We start from the raw sequence: 20428 nt of genomic DNA on the forward strand, positions 1-20428 counted from the left end.
GCAGCGGGTCAAGATTGTGTGAAAGCTGTCAGGCAAAGCCCATTGACATTCCCCGTGAGAGAGAAAAGGGTTAAAACATCAATTGCTTTGGTTGGTACCTGCCATATTTATTGTCTTTGTTTTCTTCTAAACTAAACTAAACCGTGGCTGCTATATTTACACCAGTTTAATTAAAATGTGCTTTTTTTTTTTGTTTCTTCCCTTAGATTTGTTCTTATCAATTTATTTTTTATTTGATTTTTGAGGACTTGCATTTCTTGCTCTTTGGTTCCATTGCCTATTTATTTCTACCAGGAATATTTCTTCAAAATTTTTCTTTTGACAATGCTTCCTGGTACGTGACAGTGATGCTCTTCATCCTTGCAACTGTCATTACGTTGTATATGGTTACTAAAATTGTTCAGGTGCTGTGTATGCATCGATCAGCACCCAGTTGCTGAATGTCAGCAGGCTTAGCATTTTTGCCGTAAAACATTTCTTCTGGATTTTATGGCATTCACTCTTAAGGTATTTTGTAGTCTGATCGTACACTTACTGTGTCTCTCGGACTAAACTCAAAAATGTCCATTAACATTGAACAGTACAGCACAGGAAACCACAATGTTTGTGCCAAACATGGTGGCAAGGTAATCTGACCTCATCTGCCTGTACATGATCCATATCCCACTATTCCCAGCACTTCCATGTGCCTATCTAAAGGCCTCTTAAACACCACCATCATATGTGCCTCCATCGCCACTGCCTGGCAATGTGTTCCAGGCCCCCATTACTTTCTGTGTAAAAGAAAACTTGCTCCCAACATCTCCATTAAACTTTTTCCTGGTCACCTTGTAGCAATGTCCTCTGGTGCTGGACATGTGAAACCTGGGAAAAAAAGGTTCTGACTGTCTACCCTATCTATGCCTCACATAATTTTGTGTACTTCTATTGTCTAACCTCTGACATTCCAGAAAAAACAATCCATCTATTCAACCTCTCTCTGTAGCTGAAACCCTCTAGTGTAGGCAGCATTCTGGTGGCTGTGTGAATAAATACCTTCGATTTGTACCAGCATCTGCAGTTATCTTCTTATATTCTGGTAGCTGGCCTCTGCCTCCTGAAAAGTACACTTCTTCCTGCCCTGCCTCTTGCAAAGACTCTATTCCCTACTCCCAATACCTCTGTCTCCACCAAGATGAGGTGTTCCATACCAGGACATCCGAGATGTCTTCATTCTTTAGGGAACAGTGGTTCTCCTCTTCTATCACAGACGAGCCCTTTGCACGTGTCTCCTCTGTGTCTCATAGTTCTGCACTTGCTCCCCCTATCCCCCAGTCGCAACAGGAATAGAGTCGTCTTAGTCCTCACCTTTCACCCCATCAGCCATCTTACTCGCCAACCCGTCTACATTTATGTCTAGATCATTTATAGATATCACAAATAGCAGAGGTCCCAGTACAGATCCATTGTGGAACGGCACTGGTCACAGACCTCCAGTTAGAATATCTCTGCTATTCCACCGCAACCCTCTGAATTCTATGAATAAGCCGGTTCTGAATCCATACAACTAAGTCATCATGAATCCTGTACATCTTAAATCTTCTGGATCAGTCCACCATGAGGGACCTCATTCAAAGCCTTGCTAAAATCCATGTATACAACATCCACCACCCTACCTTAATCAATCTCCTTCGTCACCTCTTCAAAATACTCAATCGCGTTAGTAAAACAGTTAATGCCTACTGAAAAGGCTGATTATCTGAAGTAGTTTAATTCAGTGTTGAGTCCTGGGGAGGGGGGAGGGGGTTAAAATGCACCGAATGAAAACGAATTGCTGTTTTTCACGTAAGTGGTCAAGTACAAAGAGGTCAGAGTACAATGAAAAAATTAAAGTGCCAGGCAGCTGGAAAAGCAATCACACAAGTGGATAGGATAGAGGTATTTCTTCAAAACAAGCACCAAATTTGTCTTTGGTTTCTGCAATATGACACCAGATGTAACTTAACTTTTTGAATCCCTCAAGATTCTAAATTACATACAAATCATCATTCTGAACTGTGATTGAATACATTTGTCTGGATAGGGATGCTCAAGAAGCTATGTACGATCTGGAACAAACCAATAGTTAACTTAATCAGGCATAAGTTTAAATATGTAGGAAGGAATTGCAGATGCTGGTTTAAATCGAAGGTAGACACAAAATGCTGGAGTAACTCAGTGGGACATGCAGCATCTCTGGAGAAGCTCTCCAGAGATGCTGCATGTCCCGCTGAGTTACTCCAGCATTTTGTGTCTACCTATAAGTTTAAATATTCTTGTTTAGTACCATCACCGTACCATATCTGCATAGCGTACGAACTGCAAAATACAAACCAGCGCCTTCAAAACATGCAACCTGTATCATCTAGATAAAAAAACAAAGGCAGGACCAGCTCTATCGAGAACCAGCTAAAAAAAATCCTTCTGTTCTCCATTTTCCTATGATTTTAGATGTTTGAGAACACCATCACTTCTAAGTAATACGCCTTGCATGTTGGACATTTATTTAATCGAGTCAAAATCTTCTCAGCTCTCTCTGCAAAATCTAGGATTGTCACCAAATGTTGTACTATAATTCAAATATAATTTCCAGCTAACCATTTTGATAAAACTATGAAAAGCCAATATATGTAATGGCTATATCCTAAGCTGCATTTAAAGAAAATATATTTGATTCATTTCTGGATAGCACAAGTGAAATGCTTTGGTCCAATCTCATTGAGAACAGAATGACCAAATATTACTCTGTATTTTATATATAGTTGTTTGCTGATTCATGATTCACTGTAATGTAGCCTATGAAACAAGAATAAGTTATTAACACACAAAATAATTTCACTTTACTACATCTTTAAAAAATTATAACTTTTGCCTAGCAAAACAGAACCATTATCAGATATATCTGGGTAAAAGTAAACTATTTTTGCTAAATAATTTTTTATTTTGGTTTAGTTACGTAGGAAAGAAGGATTAATTCACAAGCTGAAAAATGAAAGGATTGTCATGCAGGACAAAGCTAATGCAAGTGAAGAAACAGTAAGTATTCTGTATATTTGCATCTTTCCGAGTTTCGTGTAAGAAAAGATAAATTATTCCAAATAATTGCATGTTTATGGGGTTATTCAGGAAGGTCAGCATGGCTTTATGCAGAGGGGGGTCACGTCTTCCACGATTGAGGTTTTTGAGGAGGTGATGAAGATGATTGATCAGGGTATGGCAGTGGAAGGTGTCGATGTGGATTTTAACAAAGTATTTGACAAGATCCTTCATTGTACACTGATCCAGAACATTACAGCACCAGGCATCAATGGAAACGTGGGAGATTGGATTCCAAATTGGCTTGGCCATGGAAGAGAGAGGGTAGTGGTGGAGGGCTGTTATTTCGACTAGAGGTCTGTGATCAGTGATGTTCTACAGGGATCATTGATAGGACCTCTGTTCTTTGTCATATCTACAAAAATGATTTAGAGAAAAATGTAGGTGGGCTGATTAGTAAGTATGCAGATGGCACGAAAATTGATAAGAGTGGTGGAAAACGAAGAATGTTGTCAAAGGATATCACAGGATATAGGTCAGTTGAAAATAGGGGTGGAGAAATGGCAAATGGAGTTTAATCCAGACAAATTGAGGTGTTGCACTTTGGGGTCCAACGTAAGTGGAAAGTATACAGTGAATGGCAGGGTCCTTAGGAGCATTGATGTAAAGAGGGATCTTGGGATGCATGTCCATAGCTTCCAGAAATTGGCAACACAGGTAGATAGAGTGGTAAAGAAGGCGATGTCATGCTTGCCTTTATTGGTCAGGGCATTTAGTAAAACAGTTGGAAATCATGTTGCAGCTATACAACTTTAGGCCGCATTTGCAGTTTTGTGTGCAATTCTGGTCACGGCATTATGGGAAGGAAGTGGAGGCTTTGCGAGGGTGCAGAAGAGTTTCACCAGGATGAAGAAGATTCCCAACCTGAAACAATGCCTATCCATGTTCTCTAGAGTTGCTGCCTGACCCACTGAGTTACTCCAGCATTTTGTGTGTGTTTATTTTTGTAAACCGATATCTGTAGTTACTTGTGTCTTCACCAGGATACTGCCAGGATTAGAGTATTAGCAGTAATGAGAGGTTGGACAAACATTTTCTTTGGAATAGCAGAGACTGGGGAGTGTATATAAAATTATATAAAATCATATCATTATAAAATTGTATAAAATTATATAAAAAGTATGTAAAATTATAAAAGCATTGATGGGGTTGAAAGTCAGTCTTATTCTGAGGGTGGAAATGTCAACTACTAGAAGGTATAGATTTAAGTAGAGAAGGGGAAAGATATGGGGAGCGTTTATTTTGTACACAGAGAGTGATAGGTGCCTGGGACGTGCGCCATAGGAAGTGTTGGATGGAGATACAATAGCAACATTAGAGAGTCATGTAAGTAGACACAAGAACAGACAACAGATGGAAGGATATAGACTATGTGGCATATGAGATTAGTTTAAATTGGCATTGTGGTGAACACAGGCATTATAAAAGTAAAAGCAGAACATTTGACTTTAAGGAATTGAATTATATCTATTATTTCTGCATAACCAATTACCATCTAATATTATAAATATTATAATAAATCTGCAGTTATTTTCTTACACCATCTAATATTACATCACCTGAATACTATATTTATCTTAAAACTCCCTATGTCTTTTTTGCCTATTAGTTTTAGTTATTCTTGGATGGGATTTTGACATAACTGGTAACGCTAGTCCATTCCTAAAACCTCTACATTGAGACGGTAATTGAGTGCACCATATTGTAGCTCTGAAATCACTTAAAGGCCAGTCCTGGTTAATGTGGTAGTTTTCCTTACATGAAGAACATTAGAGGGTAGGGGGGTATTACTTGAAATTGGAGCATTCAGTGTTCTTACCATTAGATTGTAAACAGAATATGAGGTGTTGTCCTCCAGTTTGCATGTGGCCTCACTCTGGCAATGGAGGAGACCAGGTTAGAAAGGTCCTTATGGAAATGGAAAGGTGAGTTTAAATGGCTAGCAACCAAGAACTCCAGCTGACCTTGACAGACAGAGTGCAAGTGTTTGGCGAAATGGGCTTGTCAACGAAATCACCATTTCATCGAATACTTGCCTAACAGCTCCAGCAATCTATCTTCAATTCTGATGTCATGTACTGGTTATGTGGAGTTCTCCTTATGACAGAGTGGCTTTCCTTAGTAGTCTGGTTTCCTCCCAAAGACATGTAGGTCAGTAAGCTAAGTGGCCGTGTAAACTGCCCCCTAGTATGTAAGTGAATGGTAGAATCTGGGGAGAGTTGATGGGATAAAATGGGATTAATATAGGATTGGTGTGGGTGGACGGACGGCACATACCTAATTGGCTGAACGGCCTATTTCCGTGCTGTTTAACTCTGACTTTATATAGATGATATAAATGTCTAGAAATTGGTGTTCATTCCATTCCTTTACCAAGAAGGCAATACATTTTGTCTGAATGCATGATTGAGGATCTCCAAAAATAATATGAAGTTGAGACATTCTTGTTTTAATAAATCACGCAAAACTATATGTAAGGAAAGGGCTGAGCAATATAAAGCACCTAGGATAAACAATGCGGTAGTGGCTAGTACAGTGGAAGGCTTAATTTCTCCCAAATCACAATTTAGGTAGTGCCTTAAATGAAGGTAACAGGGGTAGAAGCTTTGTTAACCAACAGCAGCAGAGAGAAGGAATAAGTAGGGGCATTTTCACATTGAAAAGCTGCATTTAGTAGGATGCCATGATGGGCCCATGCTTGGTTTGTATCTAGGTTTACTCCATCGGCCTTTAGAGAATTTAAGAGTCAATCTGGAGTCACATGTACACCAGAATGGATAAGGATGACAGACTTCCTCCCCTGACTGCCATAAATGAATTAAATTGGCTTTTTGTTTTGAAGTCATCATTACATGTGGTCCTGGGTTACAAATGCCTGATCTATGAACATTCTACATGCAAAGAAGCTCCCATAAGGTTATTAAATTCAGAGATCTGACATATGCATTATTCCTAGGATCGGCAAAGCTTTCTTCCTCTCTACACTTTTCATAATAGTTCTTTTTTATCAATACTGTGTGCTTTTGATGCCATTCTGATGCCAATACTGTGGACAAATGGTTACATATTGAATGATTTTTGTACATTTTTCAACACGGACAAAATCATCTTATGGGTGTCAGTAAAAAGAATCCATTCATTGTTAGATAGAGCTCTCGGGGCTAGTGGAATCAAGGGATATGGGGAGAAGGCAAGCACGGGTTATTGATTGGGAACGATCAGCCATGATCACAATGAATGGTGGTGCTGGCTCGAAGGGCCGAATGGCCTCCTCCTGCACCTATTTTCTATGTTTCTACCTCGGAATATCCCGTAGTAATAACTAGTTTTCAATTTAATTCCAGATTAATCATTGTTTAAATTCCATGGCTGTCGTTGGGATTTGAGCTCATACCTCTGGATTGTTAGTCTAGGACCTCCAGGTTATAAGTCTTGTAATTTAATTACTGCACTCCCACTGCATCTGTGAACTGAAGACGCTTTGATCTCTGTTCACAGTTGCCAGCGAATATGTATTTTCAATGCATTAAAATGACTGAGGGGAAGGTATAAAATATAAAAATGATGTCTCAACAATGTCACTTCAAATCACCTGGATTTCACTACTTTAAGTGAAAATTGGTGAGCAGCCATTTTGAGAGAGAAGGCATTATTGATAAATCGGCAGGAGAATGGAAATAAAACTGTGTTTTGATTAAAAAGAGGCTTTTTCAGTCAGAGAGTTGTGAATCTGTGGAAATCTCTGCCTCAGAAGGCAGTGGAGGCCAATTCTCTGAATGCATTCAAGAGAGAACTGGATAGGGCTTTTAAGGATAGCGGAGTCAGGGGGTATGGGGAGAAGGCAGGAACGGGGTACTGATTGAGAATGATCAGCCATGATCACATTGAATGGCGGTGCCGGCTCGAAGGGCCGAATGGCCTCCTCCTGCACCTATTGTCTATTGTCTACTGTTTCAAGTGAAAGCAGGTCATTTGAAAAGCAGGCGTTTAATTGCCTGAGCAAGAGTCACAGCAGGCAATAAAAGACAAGGAAGGTTTAGTGAGATGGCCTATTGGGAGCGGGATGGTTGGGAGAGAGGCTGTATTGAGATGAAGTGCTTCGTGTCGGGAACGTGCAGCACTTGGGCTTTAGCTTAAGGGGCTTTGGCAAGAAATGTGAGAAAAGAGTAATAGCAGGTTAAGGTTTGGACTGTTTTTCTGGGTTATTCTTCCTAGGTTTGTCATAGAGATGAGGGGTAGGTTAGGGAATGGTCCACCTGCATGTTGTTGGAAGTCAGGCACATTTCCAGTGCCACTCAGAACTACAACTGCAGTAAGTGCGATCAGCGGCAGCGCCATAAGGACTGTGTTAAGGAATTGGAGCTGCAGCTGGATGTCCTCAGGATTATCCGGGGCTGGCACAGTGTCACAGATAAGAGTCACCGTGAGATGGTCTGACCTAAGATAAAGACAGGAAGTAGGTGGACGATACTCTAGCTGAAGGTCCATGACCAGTGGAGATCTGCCGTGGTAGAAGCTGGGACCGCAGCTGTTTATGATATATATAAATAACTGTAATGTAAACAGGTTGCTTAGTAACTTTGCAGATGGCACCAAGATTGCTGGGGTCGTGGACTATCAGGAAGGCTGTCAAAGTATGCAAGTGGGATATAGATCAACCACAGATGGAGAAATGGCAGATGGAGTTTAATCCTAGTAAGTGTGAGGTGTTGCACTTTGGGAGGTCAAATGTAAGGAGAAAATATGCAATTCACGGCATGACCCTTAACAGCATTGGTGTACAGAGAGATCCTGGGGTCCAAGTCCATAACTCACTGTAAGTGGCAACACAAGTGGATAGAGTGGTGGAGAAGGCACAGCTCTTGGAAAGGGTGCAGATGTTTTTTAGAATTATGCCTGCATTAGAGGGTATTAGCTACATGGAGAGGTTGGACAGACTTGAATTTTTTTCTCTAGAATGATGAAGATTGCAGGGAAACCTGATAGAAGGATATAAAATTACGATTGGCATAGATAAGAAAGACAGTTGAATCTTTTTATCAGAATGGAAAAGACAAATACTAGAGGCCATAATTCATAAGTTCATAAATTTTAGGAGCAGAATTAGGCCATTCGGCCCATCAAGTCTACTCCACAATAGCTTTCAGGTGAGAGGGGCAAAGTTTAAAGGAGTGTGCAGGATAAGATTTTTTTACATAGAGAGTGGTGCATGCCAAAACTCTGCTGTGGGTGGCAGTTGAAGCAGATATATAGGGGGCATTTAATTTGAAAGACCTTTGGATAGGCATATGGATATGCAGGGAATGGAGGAATATGGGTTATGTGCAGTGGATAAGTGATGGTTTTGGCATCATGTTCAGCACAGACATGGTGGGCCAAAGGACCTCTTCTGGCACTCTCCTGTTCTATGTTCAATGGTCTATGTTCTCAGCCTGGTATTTTCATGGTGGTACTTTGAGTTATCATGAAAATTGTCAATCACAATCTTTTGATTCATTTTCTGTTGATAATCATTCAATGTTCAGGGTGTGTATTGATATTGTAATCATGTGCATGAAATATAACAGGGAAATTAAATCATGTGCAGTTGCACCGTCCAATCTCCTGCTGGGTCAGACTGCAAGCAGAAATAAATGCAAACACTTCAATGCAGGGGAAATTATTTTATGAGTTTGGTTTTTGTATTTAAAAATACAAAAATGTAAAGTTTCTTTTGGCGAAATTCCAAACATCCTGAAAATTCCTCACCAACTCCAATTAACGAGTGACATTCCTAATTACTGCTTTTGATAGAACGAGCATTGCAGTCTTGCACTTAAACAAGTGGAATATTTGGAGAATGATGTCAGCCTAAATTAATTTAAGTGATTTGCATAGAAGTACTTTGTTGGAGAAAATAATCCTTTATGTGTTATATTGTAACCACTCAGGTTAAATTTCAACTTGCAGCAGTACATTGTGGGTTCTACAATTACTGAAAGCATGAAATATTTAGCTACTGGGAAGGGATAGTAGAAGAGGGGAAATGAATGGAATTAGATAGGTCCACAGCACTGCACAGTCTTATAGAGCACTTCCACAATCTCATGTGTTGGAAGGAACTGCAGATGCTGGTTTAAACCAGCATTCAAGAGAGAGCTAGATAGAGCACTTAAGGATAGCGGAGTCAGGGAGTATGGGGAGAAGGCAGGAACGGGGTACTGATTGAGAATGATCAGCCATGATCACATTGAATGGCCGAATGGCCTCCTCCTGCACCTATTGTCTATTGTCTATTGTCTATAAACCGAATGTAGACACAAAAAGTTCATTCTGAAAAAGGGTCTCGACCCGAAACGTCACCCATTCCTTCTCTCAGAGATGCTGCCTGTCCCGCTGAGTTACTCCAGGTTTTTGTGTCCGTCTTCCACAATCTCATGTTCTCTTGGCCAAGACCTGGTTTAATGTGTTTGTAATCGAGAATAGAAGCAGTTGGGTGACAATAAACCAGTGAATGATGAGTTTAGCTTGGGATGCTAATTGATGGAATGTACAATCTCTTCTTTGGAAAATTGTAGCTTATCATGACTTTTTTTTCCCAATGGTCCTATAATATCCTGCAGTCTTTACATTTTATATAGCTTTGGGTTATTGCAATTCCAGTCATTCATAAAAAAGCAATCAGGTTTGGGTAAAAATTTCATTTTGATAACATAAATGTGAATCCAAAGAGGAACTGAAATGCTTCAAATAATTTCCCACCTGATTTAAGGTGATCTCTGCATTGAATGAATAGTCTGATGAAAAATTATGCATATATGGCATGACATATTTTTATCCGATTTGATGCTCAGAGGTATGAAGCATTTTGTATTAGTGTAATTTGTGGCCCATTGTTTATTTAATCAATCCTTCCTCTGCCTTTTCATTACCTTACTATTTTCCTTCCTCCTTGTATTATTTTAACAGAGTAGGTATTGAATGCAGGCTTCTGATTAGCTATAACCTAACTACAGCATCAAATAATATGCTTTTTCAATAGCTTTCTTTGATTATCTTTATATATTTCACCTTTGGAGAAGCTGCTTCTCTTTCGCATTTGTCAAATGACTCCTAACTCTTCCCTATTGGACTACTCCTTCAACTTAAAATTCTTGTCCTTATTTACAACCATCCCCCACATTATCACTGAATTATTCTCTAGTTTTGTTTTGTTTTCTGCATCTTCAGCTTATCTTTTGGTCTTTTATTGCCCTTTACCATGTGTTACTGTTATACTGAACCTAGTATAACAGTAACACACGGTAAATAACAATAAAAGACCAAATCTTTTAAAGATTTAAAAGACCCCCCCCCCCTATCTGCAGCTTTTCCTCACCACCCCGTTTCTTCCTCCATTATTAATTTATTCTCCCAACTAATAAAAATATATGTTTTATTTCAAGGTTTTAAGCTTTGCTCCATAACTTTGCAACCATTTGCCTTTCTATTCACTTTATGAAGCATCTGGGGGTCATTTTAGCCTTGATGCTCAGCAAGGAATTGTTTTGCAGAAGAAAATATATTCTGCCAGCTCATTTTAGGACTGTGGTAACATAAATTAGTTACTTGACAGGGCAAGTGAAGCTAATTGTCATGTTCACAAGTACGGTGAGGTACGGGAGCAATGAAAATCTTGCATGCATCAGCAGCACTGCAGGCACACAGGCTCGGACTAACACACAAAAACATAAATGATACATAAATCACAGATAACGTCTATAAGAAAAGAAAATATCTCTGCAAAAAAACATTAGTGCAAAAATACTCAATTAGGAAAACAGCTCCATGGTAACGCAAGAGATAGGTACAGGTACAATGAAAGTCTTGCTTGAAGCACCATCACAGGCATAGTGCATTCAGACCCCTTCACTTTTTCCACATTTTGCTACGTTACAGCCTTATTTTAAAATGGATTAAATTCATTTTTTTTATCATCAATCTACACACAATACCCCATAATAAAAAAGATAAAACAGATGTTTAGAATTTTTTGCAAAGTAATTTTGCAAAGGCTCGGTCGCGGGGCCTTCAATCGCCCGGCTCGGCTGCGGGACGTTTCAGCGCCCGGTGCGGCTCGGCCGCGGGGACTCCCATCCCTTTGCGGGGACTGTGCGGGTCGGTCGGGGACGAGCTGTCTGTCCGTGGACATGGGGAAGAGAGTGAAAGTTTTGTTGCCTCCATCACAGTGAAGGGGTGTTTGGAGTCACTGTGATGGACGTTTGTGTTGGGGTTAGGTGTCTTGTGTTCTTTTTTTTTGTGTGACTGCTATGTAATTTCGTTCGGTACCTTGGTACCGAATGACAAATAAAGCTCTGTATTCTGTATTCTGTAAAAAGAAATAACTGAAATATCACATTTACATAAGGATTCAGACCCTTTGTTATGACACTCAAAATTGAGCTTATGTTCATCCCCTGTTTCCATTGATTATCCTTGAGATGTTTCTACAACTTGGTTGGAGTCCACCAGTGGTAAATTAAATTGATTGTACGTGATTTGGAAAGGCATACACCTATCTATACAAGGTCCCACAGTTGACAGTGCATGTCAAAGCAAAAAGCAAGCCATGAAGACAAAGGAATTGTCCGTAGACCTCCGAGACAGGATTGTGTCGAGACACAGACCTAGGGAAGGGTATAAAACAATTTCTGCAGCATTGCAGGTCCCGAAGAGCACAGTGGCCTCTGTCATTCTTAAATGGAAGAACTTTGGAACTCATGGAGCTGGCCGCCCCGCCAAACTGAGCAATCGGGGGAGAAGGGCCTTGGTCAGGGAGGTGACCAAGAACCCTATGGTCACTCTGACAGAGCTCCAGAGTTCCTCTGTGAAGATGGGAGAACATTCCAGAAGGACAACTATATCTGCAGCACTCCACCAATCATGCCTTTATTGGAGAGTGGCCAGACGGAAGCCACTCCTCAGTAAAAGGCACATAACAGCCCGCTTGGAGTTTGCCAAAAGGCACCTAAAGGACTCTCAGACCATGGGAAACAAGATTCTCTGGTCTGCTGAACCCAAGATTGAACTCTGGCCTAAATGCCAAGTGGCACCGCTCATCACCTGGCCAATACCATACGTACGGTGAAGCATGGTGATGGCAGCATAATGCTGTGGGGATGTTTTTCAGTGGCAGGAACTGGGAGACTAGTCAGGATCAAGGGAAAGATGAACGGAGCAAAGTACAGAGAGATCCTTGATATAAACCAGCTCCAGAGCGTTCTGGACCTCAGACTGGGGCGGAGGTTCACCTTCCAACAGGACAACAACCCCAAGCACACAGCCAAGACAACGCAGGAGTGGCTTCGTGACAAGTCTGTGAATGTCCTAGAGTGGCCCAGCCAGAGCCCGGACTTGAACCCGATCGAACATCTCTGGAGGGACCTGAAAATAGCTGTGCATCGACGCCCCCCATCCAACCTGACAGAGCTTGAGAGGATCTACAGAGAAGAATGGGAGAAATGACCCAAATACAGGTGTGCCAAGCTTGTTGCGTCATACCCAAGAAGACGAGGCTGTAATCGCTGCCAAAGGTGCCTCAACAAAGTACTGAGTAAAGGGTCTGAATACTTATGTAAATGTGATATTTCAGTTATTTTTAAATACTTTGCAAAAATTTCTAAACACCTGTTTTTGCTTTGTTATTTTGGGGTATTGTGTGTTGATTGATGATTAAAATAAAGAATTTAATCCATTTTAAAATAAGGCTGTAACGTAGCAAATTGTGGAAAAAGTGAAGGGGTCTGAATATTTTCTAAGTGCACTGTATAGACTCAGACAATACACAAAAATATAAATTATACATAAATTCTACAAGGCAATGAAAAGAAAAAGACTGCAAAAAAACAGGACATCAGTGCAGAAATTCACACGGAGAAAAAGAAGTCCATAGTAGTGTCAGAGGTGGTCGGAGGTGTTCCGTTGCTGAGCGTGGATTAGTGTTGTGCACGTTGGTTCAAAAGTCTGATAGTTGTAGAAAATAAAACCATGTGATCCAAACTAAAGGTTTATAGAAATCCTGACTGGATTTTGGGTATCTGAGATAATAACAATTATCATCTGACAGTGTGCTGCACTGGAAGTACTTTTTTGAATCAAATTATTTGAACCTACTTTGAAGAATCCTAAACGTTTTGAAACAAAGCTCAGGTTAACACGTTTCTTACATTTTAAAATGTTTTCCTTGGGTATATTGTGCATCTGGAACCTGGGAAATGTTCTCAATCCGCATGCATTCATTATTTCTGTTCAATGTAGAAGTACCATGTGTTAAAATCAGCAGGGCTATCTTTATTTCTTAGAATTGCAATTTACAAATTTATTGAAAGCTTTATTGTTTAGACTTCACAAGCATCTGAAGCCATTAGTCCACAGTTATTAAAAATCACGTTTCCATAGGTGAGAAAATAGCTTTGCGATCATTTGTCTTTTTCTTTATTTTCCTATCACAATAGGTTTTTCAATTTGAGATGCAGATGGAGCATCTAAAACAACAACTTAAAGCAGCAGAGTTGGAGAGAGAGAACAGCGACAAGGCAGTCCAGAGCGTGGAGAGACAGCTGCAAGAATATAGAACACTTCATCGTGAATCCATAAAGGAGGTCTCTGTTATATTCTAAACTATATTTGATTGTTATATCAGCTCACGGTCGTTTCCTGTAATATGTTTATCGCGGCACGGTGGCGCAGCGGCAGAGTTGCTGCCTTACAGCGAATGCAGCGCCGGAGACCTGGGTTCGATCCCGACTACGGGTGCTGTCTGTACGGAGTTTGTACGTTCAACCCGTGACCTGCGTGGGTTTTCTCCGAGATCTTCGGTCTCCTCCCACACTCCAAAGACGTACAGGTTTGTAGGTTAATTGACTTGGTAAATGTAAAAATTGTTCCTAGTGGGTGTAGCATGGTGTTAATGTGCGGGGATCAGTGGTCGGCGCAGACCCGGTGGGCCGAAAAGGCCAGTTTCCGCGCTGTATCTCTAAACTATCATTCACATGAGGGGCTGTATAGTGTTCCAACAGCTCTCCAAAGTACTAGATAGATCACTGAAATATTGAATAAACCACAGAGCTATAATTTCTCCGGAAAATACAGAAAATTGGAAAATGAGAAATCAAACTTACTTGGGAAGCAAATCTGAGGAGATTTTTCATTAACATTGTTTCAAGGTTAGCTACAACGAGAACATCCAGACAAACGTACTTCCATAAATCAATAGGAGAAGATAGTTATGGTCAATATTAGAAATGAAATCCGGAAGGTCAGGATACACTGCTCTGAGAATTTCATTGACCTCATGGGTGTGGTAAAGGTCAGTGAGATATCTTAGAATGGTATCTCTTACTAATTGCATACACCACACTCATACACCCACCACTCATCTTTGTCTGAGAGGACTCGTACCCAACATACATTTGCACCTGTGCATCTTTGCATAATTCTACACAGTGCCAGGTACTCAAGCACTCAAGTTCTGTAAACATACACCAACACATTTCACTCTCTTGCAGACCAATTTGCACATAATGGCAGGCAGCAACTATCACATATGCGGTCCATCTTTCTCACGTTCTATTTCTCCTTCACATTGCAATCTCTTTTGATTTTCAAACTTATAATGTTGTAAGCATGCACTTCCATCCATTTCTTTCAGGAGCTGGTTGGAGAATGACGAAAAATAAATATGAAAATATACTGCATCTTTAATTAACTCTGTTAGTCATAATTTCAGATGATATTTGTGATTCAGTAGTTTATTTAGATCTGGACTACGCACGTGATAACATGTTGAACAGAAGTGGCCTGCAGTGAGGGCAGGGAGAAGGGGTAGCATAGGTGCCAGCTCCCTGGATTTCATACTTCTGTAGTGCTTGGTGGATAAGGACTTAGTAGTCTGCTCTGTCAGCAATATAATGCTTGTTCTACAGGTTCCTAAATATGCATGAGATACTCTGGTCTTCTAAGATATTTTGTCAACAGATATCCTTGTAGCTCAATATGTTTGTGATGCAACAAATACAAATAGCACAATGAACTGCTGAAAAATGAATGCATCAATGAATATTGCCAGAATACTGTTCTTTGATATTCATGAAATGTTGTGCATGAACTACACCAAATGGGAATTGTTGTTTAATGCCAATAAAACAACAACCATGCTTCAATGTGACCCTGAACTGGAGGGAGTTCTCTAATTCTAGCAAAACTATTGATAGCTCCGCATGCTGTTTTCTGACTGACATCAAATGCAAAGCTTTGCTTTCATCATCTCCAGCTTATGGTAGAATGAGCCAGAAAAATTCTTGACCACAATGATCTTAACAGCTTCTGACAATGATTCAACCTACTCCAAACTCCAGGGCGGCACAGTGGCATAGCTGCTGCCTTACGGTGCCATAGACCTGGGTTCGATCCTGACCACGTGTGCTGCCTGTAAGGAGTTTGTACATTGTCTCTTGTGTGTAGGATAGTGTTAGTGTGTATGGGGTGATTGCTAGTCGGTGCGGGCTTGGTGGGTCGAACGTGGGCCAGTGTAGATGGCACCCACATTGTTCCTCTCCGAGATTTTTCTCTGAGCACATATGGCCTCTTTCTGAAACTCCATATTCCCCTCCATGTGTAATACCATATGCATGGCAAGAGATGCCAAAGATGTTTTGCAATTGATTTTGCACATCATTTTAATTCAGCAGCAAAAAATAAATAAACATTGGAATCTGTATTGGAATCTGCAAATTGTTCTTGTAAATTATTGCCATGAATATTTATCACTAACATTACTAATAATCCTGGTAAGAATGCTCTAAGTCAAATATCGAAACTCTTGACCCACAGTAAAATGGCTTTCAAACTTTAATAAGTTTAGTTTAATTTAGAGATACAGCGTGAAAACAGGCCCACCGGGTCCATGCCGACCATTGATCCCGCACATTAACACTATCCTACACACACTAGGGACAATTCAAACTTATTCCAAGCCAATTAACCTGCAAACCTGTACGTCTTTGGAGTGTGGGAGGAAACCGAAGATCTCAGAAAAAAACCCACGCAGGTCATGGGGAGAACGTACAAACTCCATTCGGACAGCATCCGTAATATCGGATTGGATCCGGGTGTCTGGCGCTGCAAGCACTGTCAGGCAGCAACTCTACCGCTGCGTTACCATGACGCCCCTAAGCTGACCCTAGAAATTGTAATGCAAACAGAAATGCTTTTCTGACACAGCAGGCTCATGGAAATTTTGTGTGAAGCCACAGACTCTGATATTCTGTACATGAGGTGCAAGTGTGAAATGTAATGGGAGGATTGCAAGATGACTTGGGGAAGACATTTGGTGGGACTTTCGTAAGTGAGATTTGTAAAGTTAATGGGTGTATGTAAGGGATGCAATTGTGGGATGCTGCGTTGATGATCAGTGAGGAGGGCGAATGTTGAGAAGGTAATTGGGGCAACTGCACAGAGGAAAAGAATCCCTGACTCTGTTAAGCTGAAGGATGAAACTAACTGAAGACAACTGAAGTTCCTGGCACTTGCTAGGTTATGATTAGGCCCTTTAATTTACCCTGCTTCAGTGCTAAGCTATTCATGGTCCTTTTATGCATGGAAAGAAATATGCATGTAATGTCAAATGAATGTTGTACACCATCACTGTCATTGCACATTCCCAGCAACTTTTAATGATTTGGTTTTTGTTTAAAAAATTGTGACCTACCCCACTAAAATATTGTGCTGTGCAGTTACATCTCTAAACTGCTTGGGCTTGTGGTTTCTTTCTTTTGTAGTGCATGAATTTGCTTCCACCTAATTACTTTTGTCGACCATCCATGGAGCAGAGGTTTAATATGCACTTTCCAGTGCCTTATAGTTTGCTGGCAATGTAATTTTGCATTCTAAATGAACTCTGAACACAATCAGGAATAATAACTTGTAGAGCCCTGACAGTGCAATCCCACGTGTGACATTATGATCTTATGGCCAAAACTCCTTTAAGCCTTATCAGGTTAATTTTCTTGGGTTCATCCTCATATGTGTTTTAAGGAACAAGATACAGTAATAAAACATCACATTTTTATTAATGATAGACGAGTGAGTTTTAACTATAAGGATGCTATGATGTCTCACTGTTTAATATTTTCATTAAGTATATTGGTTTGTTTATATCCAAATATGTTCATTTTGTGTGGGCTTGCTGCATAATGTCACACCAACTGTTGATCTTTGTTGTAGGTGCATCAGTGTCAAGAAACAATTAGACAGTTGAATGCAGAACTCTCATCTATTCACAATACCCAGGATTCGATCGAGAAGAGTTCAGCACAAAAGGAGAAGACTATACACCAACTGCAAAATGAAATTCAGACTCTACAAAGTGAAGTCTCTGAACTCCAGAGCAAGGTAAATCCACTTTGTGGCTGCAAATATACTGTATATGGCTAAACATTTAAAGAATAATTATAGCAAATGTATATAGCTGCAAATTCAATACCCTCTCATTTTTCTCCTCGTTTTGACAGTTGCATTAACTTGAATCAAGTACTTTGGCATGGAAAGATGTATATCAAAGACTGCATTAACAATATATTTAGCATTTCGGCAAAGGAAAATTACAGCTACAGAAAACTAACTCCTTGTTAGTTAAAAATATATGACTATTTGTCCCAGTTTAAGCAATCTGAATTGCATACAACATTATTTAATGTAAATGCAGAGTGCATAACTGCCAAGTGGAATATGAAGTGCTGTTCCTCCAGTTTGCGTGTGGCCTCACTCTGGCAATGGAGGAGGCCCAGGACAGAAAGATCAGAATGGGAATGGGAAGGGGAGTTAAAATGGTTACCATCCGATAGATCCAGTAGACATTGGTGGATCGGTCGCCGAGTTTACGCTTGGTTTTGCCAATGGGCGAAATGTTTACCGAGACTACATTTGGTCTTGCCTATGGCCAATGTGGCCTCGTGTACATCAGCGAGATCAAGCGTAGACTTGGCGGCCGTTTTTGCCTAATACTTGTGCTCGGTCCGCCAAGGCCTGCAGGAACTCCCAGATGCTAACCATTTAAACTCCTCTTCTCATTCCCATACTGACCTTTCTGTCCTGGGTCTCTTCCATTGCCGGAGTGAGAACACACACAAACGGGAGGAACAGCACCTCATATTCCGCCTAGATAGCTTGCAACCCAACGGTATGAACAGTGAATTCTCCAAACTCAGCTCTACATAAAACACCTCTCTTCCCCATAACCCTCCCACACACACACGCACACCATTTCTTTTCCTCCTGCCCCTCCTCTCCACTGAGCATGTACCTATCTTTTTCCTCTCCCTCCATCTATATCCCTAAAGATTTCATACATCGTCAGTCGCTTGCTTCACAATTTGCAACTCTCTAACCCCTTTGTCTCACACTTGTGTGTTCATCTCTGGCCTTTGTCCAACAATCTCCCAATCAAAATCCCCCTTTGCCTGTATTCACATGCTTTGTCCTGCCATGCTTTGTCCTGCCCCTCCTCTCTTCTAGTTTTCTTTACTCCCACCCCTGCAATCATCCTGAAGAAAGATCCCAACCTGAAACATCACCTATTAATGGTCTCCAAGGATGCTGCCTGACCCGCTGAGTTACTCCAGCATTTTGCGTCTTTCCATGTTTAAGAAACATTTGGACTGGTACATGGATAGGACAGGTTTAGAGGGTTATGGGCCAAGCGCAGGCAGGTGGGACTAGTTTAGATGGGACATGCTGGTCGGTATGGGCAAGATCGGCCGGAGGGCCTGTTTCCACACTGTATGATCTATGAATCCATGGTTTAATGTAACTTTATAAAATCGATAAATTAGGATTACGGCTAATAATTGAAAGCACCATAACCAGTATATTCTAGAAATTATAATGGGCCCGATATTCCTGATAAATGGCAACAGTTTCAGAACATAGAGCAGTATAGCACAGGAACAGACCATTTGGCCCTCAGTTCCGCATGAACCTATTGGCACTCCCTGCATGATGGTGAGGAGGTTTGGGATTCCTGCATGAAGCATGCATGAATGCCGAGATCACAAACTTTCTAAGACATGGGCGGCAAGGTGGCGTAGCGGTAGAGCCGCTACCTTACAACGCCAGAGACCTGTGTTTGATCCTGACTATGGGTGCTGTCTGTATGGAGTTTGTACCTTCTTCCCTTGACCTGCGTGGGTTTTCTCCGGGATCTCTCATTTCCTCCCACACTCCAAAGACATGCAGGTTTTGAGGTTAATTGGCTTTGGTAAAATAGTAAATTGTCAAAAGCAGAAAATCACTTTTCCTTTGATGTCCTTGGGAAATCAGTCACTTAACCTGCATCAATTTAGGCCTATCACAAATTCAGCAACTCCCTTTATTTCAATGGGGAAGAATGGTTGTGAGAAGATACGGAAGTTGAAAGCAATTTACATTTTTTTAATTAATTGCGTTAACTTAAACATTTTTTAAACTAATCAACTTAAATAATTTGAAAGGTATGATTAATTTATGCTTTTAAGCATATTCCAAAACTTTCACACTCTTTGAGTATTTTGACAATTGCAAAGCCTTTATATGTGGCTTAGCTAACACCAAACGTTTTACACAAGAGGACCTGCTATTTATCATTGCAAGGCTAGGCCAGTTAGGCTGTCACTGGAAATTTTGCTCCAATTGAATGTGGATCCAGCAGGTAAGATGGCAGTGAGATCAGGCGGTGTTCCCATTTCAGAAAGTTCTGCACCATAGTTATTAGAATATTTATAGGACTTTAACTTTTCAATTCATCCAAGTATGTTTTTGTTGTTTCAAAGTAGAAAAATGTGATTCACCTGAACATCTCTGCCTGCCGCCTCAGCAGACATTGAACAGTTTGTTTCCAATTGTTATGTTTGCGCCAAGAATCTTATAATTTAGATTGACTTGTGTACTATTTCTATGTTTTACAAAATCAATTCTCTATTATTCTGAAACCTGCTCAGCAGTCCATTCCCTACAGCCTCAAGGTACTTGGGGTAATAAAATTATGTCTACATTCTGTACTGTGAAGTGTTTGATGTTACTTTTTGTAGAATATAGCAGTAGAATAATAATGATGAATTCCCAGTGGGTTGATGGTGAAGAATGTATCAAGGCTGAAGATGTTTCCTGAATCAAAAAAATAGGCATTTCTTTTGTCTGCTGTTGAGATTAAGCATTGTGCAATATACTTCCTCCAGATTAAAACGTGACAATTAAATAATGATCGCTTAATCAAGTGTATTCTATTTCGATTCAAATTTGAATACACTAAATTCTACACAGA

The 20428-nt window shown here is 40.4% G+C and overlaps 1 protein-coding gene across 1 annotated transcript in view; it reads left to right on the forward strand.

Moving 5' to 3' along the window:
- Positions 1–20428, forward strand: part of pmfbp1 (polyamine modulated factor 1 binding protein 1) — a 549552-nt gene that overhangs the window by 323515 nt on the left and 205609 nt on the right. Inside the window, exons 17-19 of the mRNA XM_078400784.1 lie at positions 2971–3054; positions 13587–13733; positions 17356–17523. Of these exons, the coding sequence (XP_078256910.1) occupies positions 2971–3054; positions 13587–13733; positions 17356–17523 (399 nt within the window). The remainder of the gene's footprint in view (positions 1–2970; positions 3055–13586; positions 13734–17355; positions 17524–20428) is intronic.

Source organism: Rhinoraja longicauda, chromosome 6, assembly GCF_053455715.1.
Source record: "Rhinoraja longicauda isolate Sanriku21f chromosome 6, sRhiLon1.1, whole genome shotgun sequence".
Lineage (NCBI taxonomy): Eukaryota > Metazoa > Chordata > Chondrichthyes > Rajiformes > Arhynchobatidae > Rhinoraja > Rhinoraja longicauda.